This window comes from Stenella coeruleoalba, assembly GCF_951394435.1.
Source record: "Stenella coeruleoalba genome assembly, chromosome: 15".
Classification (NCBI taxonomy): domain Eukaryota; kingdom Metazoa; phylum Chordata; class Mammalia; order Artiodactyla; family Delphinidae; genus Stenella; species Stenella coeruleoalba.
The window spans coordinates 59,215,156-59,233,105 of NC_137161.1; the positions used below are offsets into that span (position 1 = coordinate 59,215,156).

At 46.8% G+C, this 17,950-nt stretch overlaps 1 protein-coding gene across 1 annotated transcript in view; it reads left to right on the plus strand.

Annotated features, from left to right (window-relative positions):
- The window catches only part of SNX29 (sorting nexin 29), a 551,607-nt gene that overhangs the window by 200,043 nt on the left and 333,614 nt on the right, over positions 1 to 17,950 (plus strand). The window contains exon 14 of the mRNA XM_079945062.1: positions 2,696 to 2,778. Within this exon, the coding sequence (XP_079801188.1) occupies positions 2,696 to 2,778 (83 nt within the window). The remainder of the gene's footprint in view (positions 1 to 2,695; positions 2,779 to 17,950) is intronic.

Below are 17,950 nucleotides of genomic sequence, written 5' to 3' on the forward strand. Positions count from 1 at the left end.
TCCAACTTTCTGAATCTATAATTACTTCAAAATAAAAATTAAAACATAAAAGGCCTCATCTTGCCTGGGGTCAGGAGCTAGTTGCCTCTCTGGGGCGGTCAGTGTACCCTCCAGGTGTTTGAGTCAGGAGCAGTTCTACTGACCTGAAAGTTCATTTCCCATAAAAGGCAAACAAGTTCATTGGCACAAAGTTGGCTGGGATGAATTTATGTTCCTAACGATGTCCGTCCATGGTATATTCTCCATGACGTCCCGTCATTTCGTTGGAAGTTGGATTTGTATTAAAGTTTTTGGTCTTTATCTGTTAGGTCTGATGTTTAGAAAGTCGTAAGATGCTATTAAAAGATGGCTCCACACCAGAAGAAAAGCAGCCACTTGACTACCTTAGTGCTGGCTACAGAGTTGAAGGTGAACTAGGCAGCTGAGGGTGGGCCTGGATGGTGTGAGCAAACGAGCTGAGACCTGGCAGCCAGACACGGACACGACCCACCTGTCAGTCTGCCTGAATGATCCTGCCTCTTCTGCCTCTCGGACAACATTCTGCATGAACCGTTGTTAAATTAGGCCATACAGAAATGCACATCAGTTGCTTTCTCTCCCTTGTTTTAAGGTACTATGTGCCTGGAATTCACATGTGGGGATTAGCAGTAGGTTGGGATGAATGACAAGATCCGGCTTACGGGATCCAAGAAAACCAGCTGTACCAGCACGTCCATCAGGGAGTGTTTTCCCTCCCACAAACCTTCTCAAGACTTGTTAGTTGTTTGGCTTCAGACGTTCACTCTTCGTATCACAGAGAAAGTGCGGCCACGGATAGAAACACCTGTGACAGGCTATCTAGGAGGAGGGCGATAATTAAGGGGCTCCATGTTTTACTTTCTCTCCAGCTTCTGAGATGAATGCACAGATCTCAGGCGACACCTAAGTATATGGTAGTGTCTGCAGTCGGTACTTACGTTCTTTCTGACAAATACAGGGCAGAAAAGCAAAATACAAACAAAGTGCTGTCTCTGTGGGCTGAGGTATAGTCAGGTGCATCGAAGACAGAGAGAACCTGTGATGGGCAGTCTGCAGTTTTTCCACTGAGCAAATGTGTGACATATTCGTACCAAGGAATGGCATCTCCATCCATAAATAGATGGAGTCAGAAGCTTACCGTGGTGAATTGTTAAATGAGACAAGCCAGTAGCAGAAAAATTTGTAATAGGGTCTGGTTTCATAAAGTAAACTCTGTTTAAGTGTACCAGGTTTGTAGTGACTATGTGAGCATGGAGGAGGCGTGAAATGTGTGTACCAGGTTTTTAACGTTGGTTACCATGGGGAAGGATGAGTGTGACAGTAAACAAAGGAGAAAAGACTTCAAACAAAAAAATTTAGAAGAGTGTGAAAGGTGTTTCATCTGTGAATAATTATATACAGTGTGTGTGTATGTGTGTGCATGCCTGGAGAGGGAGCTGATAGGACAGATAGAAAAATGATAGTGGGGTTTATTTCAAGGTGTTGAATTTTTAGTGGATTTTTTACATTTCTTCTTAAATGTTTTCTGATGGTTTGAGTATTTTGCAATGAGCGTTTTATTTTTTATAATCATAAAAGACACCCAATCTTAAAGCTCTTTTCTTTGTGAGGAAATATTCCAGCATGTGTAAGAGCACACAGGCTCAAGACCTTGTTGGGGGAGGAGCAGGAAGAGAAGATGTGGAAGAGGCACCTGTCTCTGGGGTAGCCAGTGAGAAACCAGTTCTGAATCCCAAAAGAGACAGGGAAGGCAGAGAGACCTGGGCTTGTGTCCGGGCTGTGAGCCTTACGTATGACCTTGGCATTGGCCATGTGCCCTTTTCCATGCCCCAGTTCCTCTCCTGCAAAATGAGGAGAATTCTACAGGGTCATCGTGCCTGACATATCATTAGGTCCTTAACATTATTCAGTGTTACCATCGAATGAAGAATGGGTGAATGAATACACGTGTGCTTGATTCAGTGAGGTCACATGTGTAAAGTCTGAGCTATGTGGGTAAATACTCAACAAATGGTAGTTTTCTCTCTGACCCTCATGTCCTGTTCTGCAGCTGGGGTACCTGGGGAGTGAATTTAGTAGAGTGGGGTCTTGTCATCACCTGAGTTCCACGTTTCATTCTGCAGTCTTACATGGGGTGCTGCTGGAGTTGGTCAGCTGCTTCTCATTATACCTCACTTTCCTCATCTGTAAAGTGGGTGTTGTGATAATTTATATCTTGGAAGGATTAAATGAGATACATAAAGACTTCACGTGATGCCTGGCGAATAGGAAGTTTTCAGTACATGTAGTAGTTAATAAAAATACTGAGTGTTCCCCAAGTAAACAGTACCTATTATGTGCTTCTGTAAATGGAGAGGATGCTACAGAGTGCCTGGCACAGAACAGGCCTCTAACAGATTGATTCAAATAGCCTGAGGGCAACACATGTCAGCATCCTGAATCTGTGGGCACCGCAACCAATTAATGCTTATTTCCATCACGAATGAACAGTTCTCGAAGGCATTCTGCAAACGTGCCTTTGCTAACGTAGTCTTTTCCAGCGATGATCTCTAAAACAGAATATATTAATATTTATAAGATGCACATTGTGTATTTTTCTTTACACAGATTCTCCTCCTTCCTTGGGTCTAAGTTGCCAGTTTTTAAATATATTTTTCTAACGTTCTTGTACCTGCAGAGAAAACGAGGTGCTCAAAGTCCAACTGAAGAAATACGTGGGAGCTGTCCAGATGCTGAAAAGAGAAGGTCAAACAGCTGAAGGTGAGGGGCAGACGGAGCCTGGGTGGGGAGGGGGCCACACCTTTTCATCTTCATCGCCCCTGTGCCTGGCATAGCAGACACTCAGCATGGGATGAGTGCACGTGCAGATGAATTAGAAGAACGGGGCTGGCTAGGGTTCCAGAAAATCAATTAAATGGAAAACCCTGCTCTGTATTCTTGCTAAATGCATAATATTATAAGACTTACTTGTCAGATTATTAGCAATACTGTATGAGTTTGTGTACTTAGGGAGTTTGATGTCTAGAGTCTTGAAACATTTGCAAGGTAGTGAACCTTCAGCACGATTGAGTCACATCAGGCCAGGGGTGAAAGCAACAGAACGCCAGAGTGGCGGAGTCAGAGCTATGGACTTAGGCTGATCAGGCGCCAACCCCAGCTCTGGTTAAATTTCTTAATCTCTGTGTACCTCAGTTTTCTCATCTGTAGAATGAGGTTAGTTGACAGTGCCTACCTCATGAGGCAGTCCATGTAGACATCTTAGCATAATGCCTACTTAGAGTGAGTACTGAGTAGATTTTAGCTATTATTATTAATACTCTTAATCAGAAATACAGGTAGATAGAAAAATGATCGTTTGACCAAGATCTCACTGAATAAAGTAGTGCTATATGCTTCCTCCCTGTGCGGTTTGCCTGCACTTTAACTGTCATGCCTCTACTAAAATGTTTCTCAGGTCAGCCTGAAGAAGGGATAGTTAATTACCTTTGGCTCGAGGGTCTTGCAAACTTCAACCAACTGACCATTACAAGATTTTCTTAAAAATGAGCTCTCAGAGTGTGGACATTTTAACAGAGAGGTGGATGCTCCATGCTCACAGGTCTTGGGAGTCAACCAGACCTGGATTTGACTTCCGGTGCACCCTCCATGACTTGACCTCTTGGAGTTACTTTGCCATCTGGAAGAGGAAACGCCACACTAGTGTAAGAGGAAATGACACCAATGTCACGAGGGCTGTTGTGGGATTTTCGAAAACAATGACTGCAAAGCTTCTAGTATGGCACCCGGTGTATAGTTGGTGCTCAGTCAATGGTAGTTATTTTTCTGTGTCAGAGAGAGAGAGATAAGATCGGAGTCTGGATTTGGCTTGCGTAGCAATATCATAAAGACTTGAATTTTCTTTGGAGCTTTTGTGCTCGATCAGGTTCAACATGTTGATTTTTTGGATAACATACCTCGCCTCATTCTTGCTAGGTCTGTAACAGTTACCGGTCTGGGGGTTTCCATTGCAGAGTTAATCGTGTCTTGATGTGAGGGCTCATCCCCCTCTTCATACAGATACTGCTCGTGTCTCCCGGAACCCATCTCATTACGTGGAGTTACGTCTGCCCTGGCCTTCTGCCTCTTCACTTCTTCTCAGCTTTGTTCCCCCAGCACCTGGCTTTTACAGTCATTCATTCCATTCACTGTATGTTTCAAATGAATAGTGTATGTTTAGCCCTTTACCCTTTCCGAGCAAGTTCAAGTATATTCACATTTGATTCAGTAGCGCTGTGATGAGTAGGTATGTTCCCTCTATTAAAAAAAATTCATTATTGGAGGCTCAGGAGAGCTTAAGGGGGCTTGTCCATGGATCTGGGGTGGAAATGAACTTGGGTTATTTTCTTCCAAATCCCTCTTCTTTGCCTTATGAAGTTCTTAAACTAGCGTGCAGAGGCTTTTCCTGGGGCGCCTGTTAAATATGCTTCTCAGGAGATCTGGGTTGAGGCTCTAGATTCGCATGTCTAGATACGTGACTCTCCTGCAGCTGATCCGTGGACCACGCCATCACCTCTTGAGAAATCTACACTCTACCCACACAGAGCTTTGATTTGATGCAGTAAGAAAATTAAACCAGAGGGTGTGGGAAGCACCACTGGGCTTGCATTTGGTTTAAAAACCACAATACTATAAAGTACATTTCTGAGTAGGAGCATTTTTGGAATGAGTCCCCCCAAAACGGGTACACAGAACCTACAGCGTACAGAATGGTTTCTCACGGCAGCCAGAGTCCCTTTTCCTAAGACCCAGCCTGAATGCTCTGAGCCAAAGCTAGGTATGAGATAGCCCTTAAATGGAACAGAGCAGAGATAATGAAGCACATTTTGCTATTTCTTTGCTGTCCCTTACCCCTCGGTTTCTTACTGGGTCGTTTAGGACCATTTACCTTATCTGTGAGTCATCCTTAGTGGGAGGTCTTTATGAAAGCCCTCAGATGCAGGCACATACTGGCCGATGCCCTGCGTTTGCTTGTTTAAGTCCTGCAGTTTATTCCTTCTTCCACTTAAGTAATATTCGTGAGCACCAGCTGTATGCCAGACACTAGGAAGCAGCCTCATTAAAAGGCATGCTTTCAAAAATTGCACTCTGGCCTTTCCAGAGCTTTCACCTAATTTTTAAGTGTGTCATCTACTACTCAAAGGAATTGGGGCTCATTCCTCAACCCCAGCCAGATGCTGACTCAGTTTGTTGAAAACTATTGAGTATGTGCCCTGGCCAGGTTGGGGTGCCTTGGGGTGCCCTCGTCAGGCTTTGGTAGCTTGGGGTGTCCTGGCCAGGCTAGGGGGGGCTTGGGGTTTCTGGGGAGTTGGAGGAGCAGGGGCAGGGAGAGGTTGGAGAGGGAGAGTCCTTTCTTTCTGATGCAGGATTTCCTTGGCTCCTGACGTTAGGTGGACATAGAGATGTGTACTAGCTTCCCAGATTCAGGTGGGAATTCAGAATGCATTTTCCACGAAAGAAACCTTTTAGTTTGAGGATAAAGATTTTTCTGTCTTTTGGATGACAGGTGGTTTATGAAACTGAGCTCATCAGTAGGGGAAAGAGTGAAGAGTCATTTAAGCCCCAAATGCCTTCAGGGCTGAAGAGATGGCTGAGGGCTATATTGGGATCATTATATTCATAGTTGTTGTGGGAAGTGCCTTCAGGATTAAGAAAAAAAAATCAGCTTAAAATGGACCTTTAGAATAGACTGTTGACAAACTTTAAGAGGTTAGTAGGTAACTTTGTTTCAGTTCTGAGGTTATAATTAATCATGGCTATTCTTTCCCCCCAAATTCTCTATGAAACACCGATGTAGGAATCAGACAAAAAGTGATCAAAATAACATTTTTTTAAAAGAATTGTGTTTATTTATTTTTGGCTGTGTTGGGTCTTCGTTTCTGTGCGAGGGCTTTCTCTAGTTGCAGCGAGCGGGGGCCACTCTTCATCGCGGTGTGCGGGCCTCTCACTATCGTGGCCTCTCTTGTTGCGGAGCACAAGCTCCAGACGCGCAGGCTCAGTAGTTGTGGCTCACGGGCCTAGTTGCTCCGCGGCATGTGGGATCTTCCCAGACTAGGGCTTGAACCCGCGTCCCCCGCATCGGCAGGCAGACTCTCAACCACTGCGCCACCAGGGAAGCCCCCAAAATAACATTTTTATTACTGTCAGTTGATTGGAAACTCCAGCTTGACCTGAAGCCAGAATCACACTCCCCAATACATTGCCTCCCAGGTGTAGACCCAGGGCCCCCCACTGTGAGGCATTGTTGGATCTGCAGAATTACACTCACCCAGCGGGGACCAAGAGGGAAGACAGTCCGTGGAGCTGTTTCCCTTTTTAATACATCATCTCCATTTGATTCAGGATCTCACCAGTCGGGTGGGAGGTGGGGAGTGAGGCCCAGAGCATATTATGATGGATGTCTCCCCATGGAAACATGGGCCAGGGTGGCGGCCCTTCGCTAAGAGCTGTGATGACCGCAGCTGCTGGTGCCTCCTGAGGGAGAGGCCAGGGCAGTGGGGCTGGGGCAGGAGTGTGGGTCAGTGAGTGGACACCTCCTCCATTACACCTGTCCATCTGGAGAAAGGCTGTGTCAGTGGAAGGAAGGCTTATTTCACCTGTAGCTGCGACTGTTCTCCAAGGGGGTCACTTCATCCTATTCCGTGTACATGTCTCCATGAAAAAGGTAGTCACGGCCAAAACGTTTGGGAAACACTGTGCATTCTACACTCTTCTTGCACGTCATGATGAATGTTAGTGAATGAATGACCTCTGTGCCAAAGACACTGAGCACTGCCCAGGGCTACTGACTTAGAGGCGATGTAACTTTCTGTGCCCCAGTTTCTTTCTCTGTAAAAGGGGAATTGTAATAGTACCTTCCTTATAGGGTTTTGGGGGAAGATGAGATAGATGAGTACATGGAAAGCCTTTAGAATAATGTCTGATATGTAGTAGCCACTCAATAAATGTTATAATTATTATTATTACTATTTTTACTATCTCACTTTACCTCTCCTGGCCCCTTTGAACAATTGTAAAATTAGGATTTATTAAAATAGTGTATACTTTATAGCTTGTTGTTGTTGTGGGGATTAGCTGTTAAGAGGTGTAATTCAGATAACATGCTGGGATCTAGAAAATGCTGTGGTGGACAGAATGTTGGTCCTCCAAAGATGTCCATGTCGTGATCCCCAGAATCTGTGAATATACCCCCTTACATGGCAAAAGGGACTTTTCGGATGTGATTAAGAATCTTGACATGGAGAGATTATCCTGGTTTATCCACATGGCCCCAGTGTAATCACAAGGGCCCTTCTAAGAGAAAGGCAGGAGGGTTGGAGAGGGAGAAGGAGTGACAACAGGAGCAGAGGTAGGAGTGATGCACTTTGAAGATAAAGGAGGGGCCACAAGCCAGGGAATGCGGGCATCCTCCAGGAACTGGAAAAGACAAGGAAACAGGTTCTCCCCTAGAGCCTCTAGAAGGAATGCAGTCCTGCTGACACCTTGAGTCTAGCTTATAGGACCCATTTGAGCCTTCTGACTCCCTGAACTTCAAGATAGTAAATCTGTGTTATTTTAAGCCACTAAGTTTATGGTAACTTGTTACAGCAGCCATAGGGAGCTCATATAAATATTCAGTTAAGTTGAGGTATTGCCTGGATGGACATGGGGATCATCTAATCATCTTATGGAGCTTGTGGTGGGAGGTTGATGTCTTAAAGGTTCGTTTTCTTGGTCAAAGGTCACCTGGTGGACAAACGTGGGACCTCAAGGGAGAGCTGTGGTCTTTGATTTGCAGCCACATCTGGGACAGGAAAGCACACCACCCCTCTGCCACACCCCTTTGTGCAAGGTGTGTTTGGCCAAGACAGGGAAGTCCTTGTCCCAGGTCACACTCACCCCACCCCGGGGGTCACTTGTGTCAGCCCTGGTGGATGATTCCTGTCACCAGCCAGCTCTGGACATTGGAGACGAAGCCTCCAGAGCTGTATGGTTGTGGCCTTACTGTCCGGTGGACCCTTGGTGTTACTGTTTGGGTGTGGTCATTGTTGCGTGTGCAGCTGGGGAGTCTGGGTTCTCTGAGTGTCCCGCGGCGGGGGTGGGGCTATTCTCATGAATGCTTTGCTGCATGTTGGGCTTCTCCCAGGCTCTCCCAAGGAGCATTTGCCTGTGAGTTGGAGCTTGCTCTCTGTATTAAGGAAGAGGTTCTCCTACCAGGGGCGGCTGAACGTGGGATTCCGGAAGTGCATGAGTCTGCCCTTGTCACACGGCTCCGGTTGCCTCTCCCGTCTGCCTGTGCACGGTGGACATCTGCGGCCTCACGGTGTCAGGTCCCACGTGCTCCAGTTTTCATCAGACCAGCGTCCTCGCTCAGGGTCAGCCCAGTGAGGTAGGTGAGGCTCCACCCTCCGTTCTGCACTTGACCTCAGCTGACTGGCTCCAGCCGGGTCTCGGGACTCTACTAGGCTGTCAAGAGTTCTTTCTTTCCTGTTGGGCCTGGAAGGCTGGGGCCACTGTGGTTACCTTGTCTCCAGGTGGAGCCTGGGCATGAGGCCGTCACACGGAGAGAGAAGCTGGGCTGAGAGGCAGAGAGGAATCAGGGGCTGATCGTGTCCTTCGAGCCCCTGAATCCAGCAGTGCCTGGCATGACTGTTCAGCCCCGAACGTACTATTAACAGGAGCAGTAATTCACCAACCTCCCCTGCCCCTGTTTTTGAGCTTGAGTTGGGTTAACAAAGCTCGTATGCTCCACGGCAAAAAATTAGCTCTTTACTGGGTGCAGAGTCCATTCTGTCTTCATGAAGCACTGTTATTTCTCTGGAGTCTTTCCCAATCCACAGTGTCTGTCTCTGTGGTGTGAGGCCCTTCCTCCCGGCCGCCCTCCGTCTCATTAGGTCCACTCCACTGGCATCACCTGTCCCGGCCACCGCAGTCCTGTTCCGTGGTGATGGATTTTAACACCGCAAGTGCTTGTCGGCATCGCCATTTAATTCACCTGCCGTAGGCTCAGGGGCAGAGGGAGAAGAAATGGCCTGTTGCTGGTGGCAATCAGAGTAATTGGCAGTGAGGGTAGGAGATCCAGTGGGAGGAACTTGACAGATGAGGGAGGCTTGGGAACAGTTTTTAAAATTTACTCTAAGAAAAAAAAGAAACAAAAAAAGGAAGTCATCAGCCTGTCTCCCGTGTCATGTCTCTGCCTGCGTGTGTCATGCCCACTGATGCCCACTCCACTGCTGCTTCTGCTTCATGCCCTCCCTGGGGTCTCAGTTTCCCTGGGCTCCCAGAAAGTGGGGAGGGACAGTTGAGAAGCCTAATGCTGTGAAGATGGACGGTCATGGGTGAGAGGATTCCTGGAGCTTGCATGTTTCAAGGGTGCGTGCCGTGCTGTGTACCCTTTTGTCCTTCAGTTTCAGTCACCGCAGGTGTTGGCGCCTCCCCTTGGGTGGCCGCACGTTCTTGCCTGCTGTGTGCACGGAGGTAGAGATGTCTTTGTTTGAGGCAGGCTGCTTTGGTTGCAAGGAAAGCAAGGTCATGAGTCTTGTGTGTATGTGTCTGTGTCTGGTTCTAGTGGGATAAGCGTGGGACCTCGTGGAAACACTGTTAAGGTCTCATCACTCTGCTGTTTAAAACTCAGTCCAGACTTTCTGACCATGGCTTGCGGTACTTGGTGTGATCTGGCTCTTCCCTACTTTCCAGCCCCACCTCCCCTCACTCTCTTGTTCCCTCTCTCGGCCCCGGCCACACCGGGCTTGACTAAGTAATACATCAGGGCCTTTGCACTTGCTGTCCTTCTGCTGGAAAGCTTCTCCCTCAATCTCTGAATGGCTGATTCTGCCTTGTGAGGCAGTTTTCATTCAGATGTCAACTCCTCTGACCTCCCTGCCTCTCCTTCTTTCTTTGTTCCATTACTTCCTTTATCTTCATCACAGCAGCTTTATCAGTACCTCACAGTATCTGGTTGTTTATTCCCTTCCTTGTTCACTGTCTGTGTTCCACCCTGCAGTGTACAGTCCACAGGAGCAGGGACCTTACCTGTTGTTCTTCCCGGCTGTGTTCACAGTGCCTTGCACAGTGCTTGACCCAAGGGATGTGCTCCATTAAAGTTTATAACATGGGGCTTCCCTGGTGGTGCAGTGATTGAGAGTCTGCCTGCCGATGCAGGGGACACGGGTTCGTGCCCCGGTCCGGGAAGATCCCACATGCCGCGGAGCGGCTGGGCCCGTGAGCCATGGCCGCTGAGCCTGCGCGTCCGGAGCCTGTGCTCTGCAACGGGAGAGGCCACAACAGTGAGAGGCCCGTGTACCGCAAAAAAAAAAAAAAAAAAAAAAAAATGTATAACATGAATGAACAGAAATCCAAGAGGAGCTATTGTAGGACCTGGCCTCCTGGCATTTAGGTGATTGAAAACCCACGGCAGCCAGGGAGAGCTCAGCAGTGGGCGAGGTCACGGGTCTTCATTCTAGGGCTACAGATAATGTGCTGTACCCTGTGTAACCGCTTCCTTCAGTTGTGCCTCCAACCAGATTCTTCTGATCACATACAGTTTTGGCTCCTTGTGACTACAGTTAGCACATGACTTTGACTCTTCCAGGGTTTCATCATTCAGAGATCTTTTGACTACAAGAGTCATAAAGTCCAATTCAATGTTTTTTAAATGAAAACAATGGAAGTCCAGGAGTGCCTGTCTTCAGGAATGGCTTGATCCAGGGCCTCAAACAATATCATTAGGAGGATTTTTTGGTTTTGATTTTTTTCATTTCTCGACTCTGTCTCCCTTCCCGCTCGCCCACAAATATTGGCAGTGTGGTGCTGGTGAATGTTTAACAGCTAGCTCTCTAAGGGAAGAAGGCTCTGATTTAAAGTGCTTGCTGATGTCCATGGTGGCGGTGCTCCATTGTGGCTGATTTCAAGCTGTCAACACGATGTCACTGAACGCAGAATTGGGAAGAGGTACATGCACTGGGCTCCTGTGAGCTGGTGTGCCCCAGCTTTACACCCGCCCCCCATGTGTTGGCTCCATTTTCAGGCAGGTGTTCTTATGCTGGCAGAAAGCTGCCAGCAGCTCTTGGTTTAATCTTCCCAGCAACCCAACTGAAGAGAGAGCTCTTCCCCACTAGTTTCCTTATAAACCACTCTCCCATCTTCCCCCAGGAGGAGCAGTGCTTCTCAATCTTGGCTCCATATTCAGTCACCTGGGGAGTTCTAAAAAATCCCAGTGCTTGGCCACTTGGAACCACTGCCTTCAGATTGATGAAGTGATGTGTGCTAATGTGTTTCAAATGTGTCAGTACTCCTTGATTCTTGGCCTGTGGTAGATACCTTGAATCTCATTGACACAAGAAATTAATCGTTACAGTCATCCACCTCTAAAGTGGCTGAGCCAAAATTCCTACCCAGATGTAAGCCAAGTGCACGCTTCCCCCAGTGCCCTGAGTTGATTCTCCCGGAAATGTTCTAGGTGATGAGATACGCTGCGTCCCTCTGGGCCTCAGAGGTGGTGTATGACAGGTGACCGAGAGGTGCTTGGTAGGGGCAGCCTCTGCCTGGGATGCCTGGCTTGATTGGTTCGACTCTACCCCTTAACTTCATCCTGAGAAAAACCCACTCTGTGCCCCTGTCTTTGGTGGGTGACCGAAACCCAGTCATGGACCACATGAGGAGCCGGGTCAGAGCATGAGGTGCTTGGAACTGGACATCAGCTGGGGACAAACAGAAGCGCTGGCTCACCGCTTCTCAGTAGCAGTGGTGTGTGTGGACCAGGCGTGCTGTAGACGTTTTCTTCTTCCTCAATGAAGGCTCCTCCTTCCACGGTAAAGAGAAGCCTTTGCCTTGAGAAGGAGCATGGAGAAGGCGATAGCAGGGCTTGGAGGCAAAAGGCAGGCACACGTTTTCCAGTCGGGGGGAATCTGGGTTGAACCTCAGCCCTATCATCTACCAGCTCCGAAGTCTTGGAATGAGTTTTAATCTCAGAGCTTCAGTGTTTTCATTTGAACAGAGAGATAATAATGTTGCCTTCCTAGCATATTTTGAAGTATAAAAGAGATGACATATATGAAGTACCAGGCAATTGTTGACATTATTCTGAGTTGGAGATGCAGTTTGAGGGGCATCCAGGCTGTGGAAGGTCAGGGACCGTTAGCAGAACACCTGTACATTAATTTCTGAAAGTGGGTGAATAATTATGGTGATAATTGTAGAGTAAATCTCTTTGAAAGCTTTGTAGTCCGTTATGCTGGTAGAACAATATTTGTGTGATTAGCCAGTTTCCTCACCTTTAAATAAAAATCCGAACAGGTAGCCCCAGTACCTGGCCCTTGCTAAGCACTCGGTACTGCCAGCACCAGGAAGATGCTCCAGGGACAGTGACCAAAGCTTTGATATTTTAAAATCAGGACTTGCTGGAGAAGTCCAGGAAGTAAGGTACCCATCACCCAATGTACTCACCACCCAGGTATAACACATACATTTCCATATTGATTGCAGATTAATGAAAAGACTTAAAAGTTGCAAATGCAGTTGAGGGTGTCCTTACTGACTGCACGCACAGATGTTTCCAGATTAATTCTGATGGCCCAGCTTGGGTGGCAGGCCTCACTTAAACGAATTCTGGGGACTTGAGTGGCATGGGCGGGTGGGGGGAGAGTTAGAACTCTGATAGGCCTAGCCATGGTCACATGCCCTTTCCTGGAAGGGAGGACGTAAGGTGGGAGCAGCCCCATCCAAACATTCTGAATTGAGAATGCAGAGGGGCAGGTCCCCAGAAATAAGAGATGAATTCTGACAAGAGAGGGTTTGGGGAGCAAAAACAGATGATCTTGCATCTGGAGTGATGTGGGAAGTGGAGGTAACACCAGAATTTTTATGTAGGAGGGGTTTGGTGGTTTTGTTGGAAGGGGGTTGGAGGCATTGTCTTGCTCTGTTTTTATGGAATTTGTAGGTTTCCTTGGGATAGTGTCTCAGGTAGAACTAGACTTGGCTGCATAAAGAAAAGAAACCTAGACAAGACTGACTTCCATAACGTTTTTCTCTTATCCCACACAAGTCTAGAAGTAAGCAGTCTAGTCCAAGGCTAGTGTGATGATTCCATAGCAGTTGGGAGCTCAGGCTGCTGTTTTCTTTTTGCTCTGCCATCCTCAGTACACGGCTTCTTGTCTTCATGATTGCCTCATGGTATCTATCAACGTATTGCGGCTAGTGCTCCAGCCATCACATCTGTATTTCAGGCAGATAGATGCAGAAGGGGGAAGGGAAGAGAGTGCATTTCACAGCTGAATTCTATAAGGATGTAAAACTTTAAGGATCATAAGCTTTCTTTAAGCAGCTTTCGCCCCAAATGACTTCTGCTTAATGCTGTTGGGCCTCCCCTACTTGTGGGGAAAGCTGGGAAACGTGGTTGCTTAACTGGCACATAGGGAAGGAGGGACAGTGGATATCGGGTAGGCAGCCCGCAGTCCTTGCCCCAGGTGGCTTTGAGGAAGGTGAGGCTGATGACAATTTTGCCGGGGTGGGTGGAGGAGGATGTTTCTAAAGTCCCCCCAAGCCACCCCTTACTAGCCATCACTACTGGGAAAAGCTTCATCAGCGATACAGGGTCATAGCTGCAAGAGGATCCATTCCCTGGTTCTAAAAGTGGCCCATGTCTCTCTGGAGACCTCCATACGAGATAATGTTTTATTTGCTCCACCTGATTTTATCCCCTGCAGGATGCTTTCCTCTCATAAGTCATTGCAAAGACAATTGCCTGAAAACGCCAAGTATCGATTCATGAGTTTTGTTCATTTCCTTTTTATTGTTCGGTAGGAAACAAAGGCCCAGAAACAGAACAGGAGTACTTGGAGTGCTTCAGCTCCCTCCTTAGAGGACTAGGCCAGACATAACACTTATCGTTGTCATTGTCACTTTTTAGGGCTGTCTCGGCGTTGTGATTCTCGTCCTGCAGTTTTTCAATCAGTGTCTCCGTTGGTGTTCAGCTCCTCCCCTTCCTGGAAGCTGACAGGTGGCTTGTTTTGTTAAATGCCACTTTGGTTCTGAAAACTGCTCTGTTTTAAGCTTCTAATTACAGTTTTCATCAGGCAACTTGGTCATTTTGCTTTGCTTGAGTGGGTAATGATGCTTCTACCTCGGCGGAGAGTGACTTGTCTAAATGTTTTCTTTTTTCTTGGACTGAATAGAAAAATAGACATCCTAGAAAGAGATAAAGCCCACCTCTTGGTCTGGGGTTATTTCACTGGTTTATGGCCTCAATTTCATTCTTTGTGTTTCAGGAGAAATACACTCCTTCCTCCCCCCTCTCTGCGGAATGCCTTCTCACCCTCGTACCTTCTGTTCATTCCGTATAGAATCTTCCTTCTGCCCAGTATACCTCCTAGTCACAGTCGGATATCATTGCTCCAGGAAGCCTAAATGATGTCCCCACCATCATTTCCCCTAGTTGGTCACTCCCAGATCTATAGTATTGCTGCGTAATTTGTGCTTTAAAATTTTAATTTCTTCCTTTCTTTAGTGACATATTCCATAAACATTTACCAGGATATAAGCTCTGTGACAGTGGGGACTGACTTGGTTTTGATACTGTTGTACACTCAGCTTCTGAAACAGATTCCGTACACCTGGTAAGTGATCAGTAGCTGTTTGATGAGTGATGGACTGACTGACTTACTGAGTTTAAATACTAATAATAACTAACGTGGGTTAAGCGCCACATGCCAGGCCCTGTGCTAACTGCTTAAGAGGCCACGTTCCTGTGAGGCGGGTTCTCTTTATCATCCGCACTTTACAGGTGGGGAAACTGAGGTCAAGAAAGGTCAGAGAGAGCATAGGGGAGTCCAACTGTCTACATTAAAGTCCTTTCCATGTACTGTGTTAGATTGTTGTTATTACCACCGTCATGGTCAAGTGCTCTGCCCAAGGCACACAGCTGGTGGGTGGGGGGCCGGATCATTGAGGCCCCGAAACAGAAGTGAATGACCTCTGGAGGTCACAGCTGGGGGTGAATGGGTGGGTCCAGTAACCTGGGCTCCAGCAGAGGGGGGTGCCTGGTCTTTCCAGTCCCAGTTTTCTCCCAGGCAGCCAAGCCGGTGGGCAGAGCAGGCGAGGATGTGGATGCCGAGCCGTGTGAGGTGCTGCTTGGATGCCCTTGACCCGAGTTCCTGGGAGGCATTCTGGGTCCGTGCTGCACTCCCCGTTACCTTTCCATTTCTGACTTAGAGTCTGTTTCTGAGACCCAGTCCCTCCAAAACAAAACAAAACCAAAACAAAACGCCCTCCTCTACCAGGTGGAGCCAATTAGGCCAAGCTCGGCTCTACCTTTAATTACTTTTGCCCTCATTTGCATCTGGTTTGTCTCATTATAATGCCATTAGCAGGGTGGCGACCAGCAATGGTGCGCACGCAGTTTTGAGGCCTTGCTTCTGTGGTCTTGGCTTCCTTCTGAGTAAAATGAAGGATTTGGAATAGACACAAGCACACATACGCCCCTGGGCCGGAAGCAGCCTGCTGAACTCACCTGGCTTGCCTGAAAATTGTCTTTAGCAACTTGATTGTGGAATAACAATTTGTGTTTTCTTTCCTTGTTAAAAAATGAAGCCATATTCATTGTAGAGAATTTAAAAAGACAAGCAAAGAAGGAGAAAATAAAAATCACAAACCCTCAAGCGTTGTTAATATTTTGGAGTATATCCTTCCAGACGAGTATAGCACTATGCTGTGAACACTCTTGGGATAAACACATCTTGCCTGAAAAGTTTGGGCATCCCTCACCCCCCTAATTGACACATGGACTTCATGGGCTAAGAAGAAAACTGATGGCATTAAAAAAAACACACCAATAACAAATAATTGGTAGGGATTTTAACAGTAAAATCAGGCAGTGATATAAAATGACTGTAAATTATGCCAAGGTCCTGTCAGTAACCAGTCACATGTGTGCCAAGATGACAGGAAGTGGGGTTTGATGGGCATGCAAACTGGTTATTGCTGTCTTGCCTCCTTCCTTACCCCTTTTCCAGAGGAAAGCAGGACAGCATTCATGAAGGCTGCCCATCCTGTGTTAGAGCATGAAGGTGTAGTCCATGGGTTTGGCCTGGAAGGTTCTAGCTCTGCCCCTTGCCAGCGGTGTTACCTTGGGCAGATAACCTGGCCTTTTTTGTGTGTTTTATCTTTTTCCTTTCTGTATGTTTTTTGTTTTGTTTTGTTTTTGTGTGTGTGGTACGCGGGCCTCTCACTATTGTGGCCTCTACCATTGCAGAGCACAGGCTCCCGTCGCACAGGCTCAGCGGCCATGGCTCACGGGCCCAGCTGCTCCGTGGCATGTGGGATCTTCCCGGACCGGGGCACGAACCCGTGTCCCCTGCATCAGCAGGCGGACTCTCAACCACTTGCACCACCAGGGAAGCCCCTGTATGTTTATTTTTTGGATAGTTTCTGTTGCTAAGCCTTGAAGTACACTAATCTTTCTTTGCATTTAGCTCATGACACTTTACGGTGGCTGTACCTGGCTGCAAGGGATGCTGGGAAACATAGTCTCTTAGTTTTGTGCCCAGATGTCCAAGTGCCCAGCAAAAATTGGTGTTTTTCTTACTACATAAGAAACACTGGCTATTAGGGGATACTTGTCATTTTTGCCACACATGTGAATTAATTGCTACTCTGCTTTTGATGAGCAAGTGGGCGCAAAGTGCTAGCTTTCTGGGCAATGGCAGCGATGGGGTCAGTTTCAGTGGAGAAATGGGGAGAGGTAAAATGTGAAAGATGGTCTCCGCTCAGCACTTGGAAGCTCTCCCCCTGTTTGGGTGAAACAGGAGTCATCCTCCTCTTCATGTTTAAGAAGTAAGGTAGCCAGTTGCTTTGTGTCCCATGCCTGTTTCCCCTGTGAATCTCGGGTGCCCTTCTGGCATGAAGGATTAGATTTACCATGATCCTACTGATCAGCTGGGTCAGTGCCGAGAGAATTTGATTAAACTAGAATTGAGACCCAGGTCCAAATCTTGGCTGAATGCTCTTGATGCTCATGTTATTTTCAGATGGCATAAACTCACTTGCGCCATCTGTAAGGCACGGATAGTAACTGCCTGGCTCAGTTAACAGTGGATCCCAGGTTTACGAGATCGAGTTTTAAACTGCTCTTTCTATATCGTTTAGTCTCCCATAGGGAGAGGAAAATAAACTTTACAGTATTTTCTTGGTTTCCCATGACTTGTTCTCATACTTTCTACCTTCCTTGGGTAATTTCTATCTGGAGAGTACGACAGTTGGCATTCAGTTAAATATGAATTACAGAAGGTCTCTTCTGTTATTTGCAGTGATAAAAAATATTGGTTTAATATATTAGAGTTGATGTCAGTGAAAGCAATCACTTCATAGCTTGTTTTTCATAATTGAGTATTTTACTGGAATTTAAAAAATGAGTTATATGTGTTTTTTTAATAACAATCCCAATAATACAGAGACGTATAAAGGAGTTAATCTCCCTTAATGCTCCTCACGTTAGAAAACCAGGGTAAATTGATGTATGTGAACTTAGGCAAATCTATACTCTGCAAACGTAAGTATACCTGTTCTACCTATTCCAGTTTTCTCCCCTCTAAAATAGGATTACAGTCTCTATCAGGGGTTGGCAAACTATGGCCCATGGGCATGCCATCTGTTTTTGTAAATAAAGTTTTATTGGAACACAGCCACATCTATTTGTTATGTACTGTCTGTGTGCTTTGTCTATACAATGGAGGAGTTGAGTGGTTCCAACAGAGACACATGGCCTGAAAAACTGAAAACCATCTAACCCTTTACAGAAAGTTTGCTGACCCCCGATCTGACCTACTTTGGCTTTCTCAGGTAACAGCATATCACTGAACAGTCATGAATCTTCCTCCAGATCAATAGATACAGATCTAAGTCATTCTTTTTAATATCTGCATAT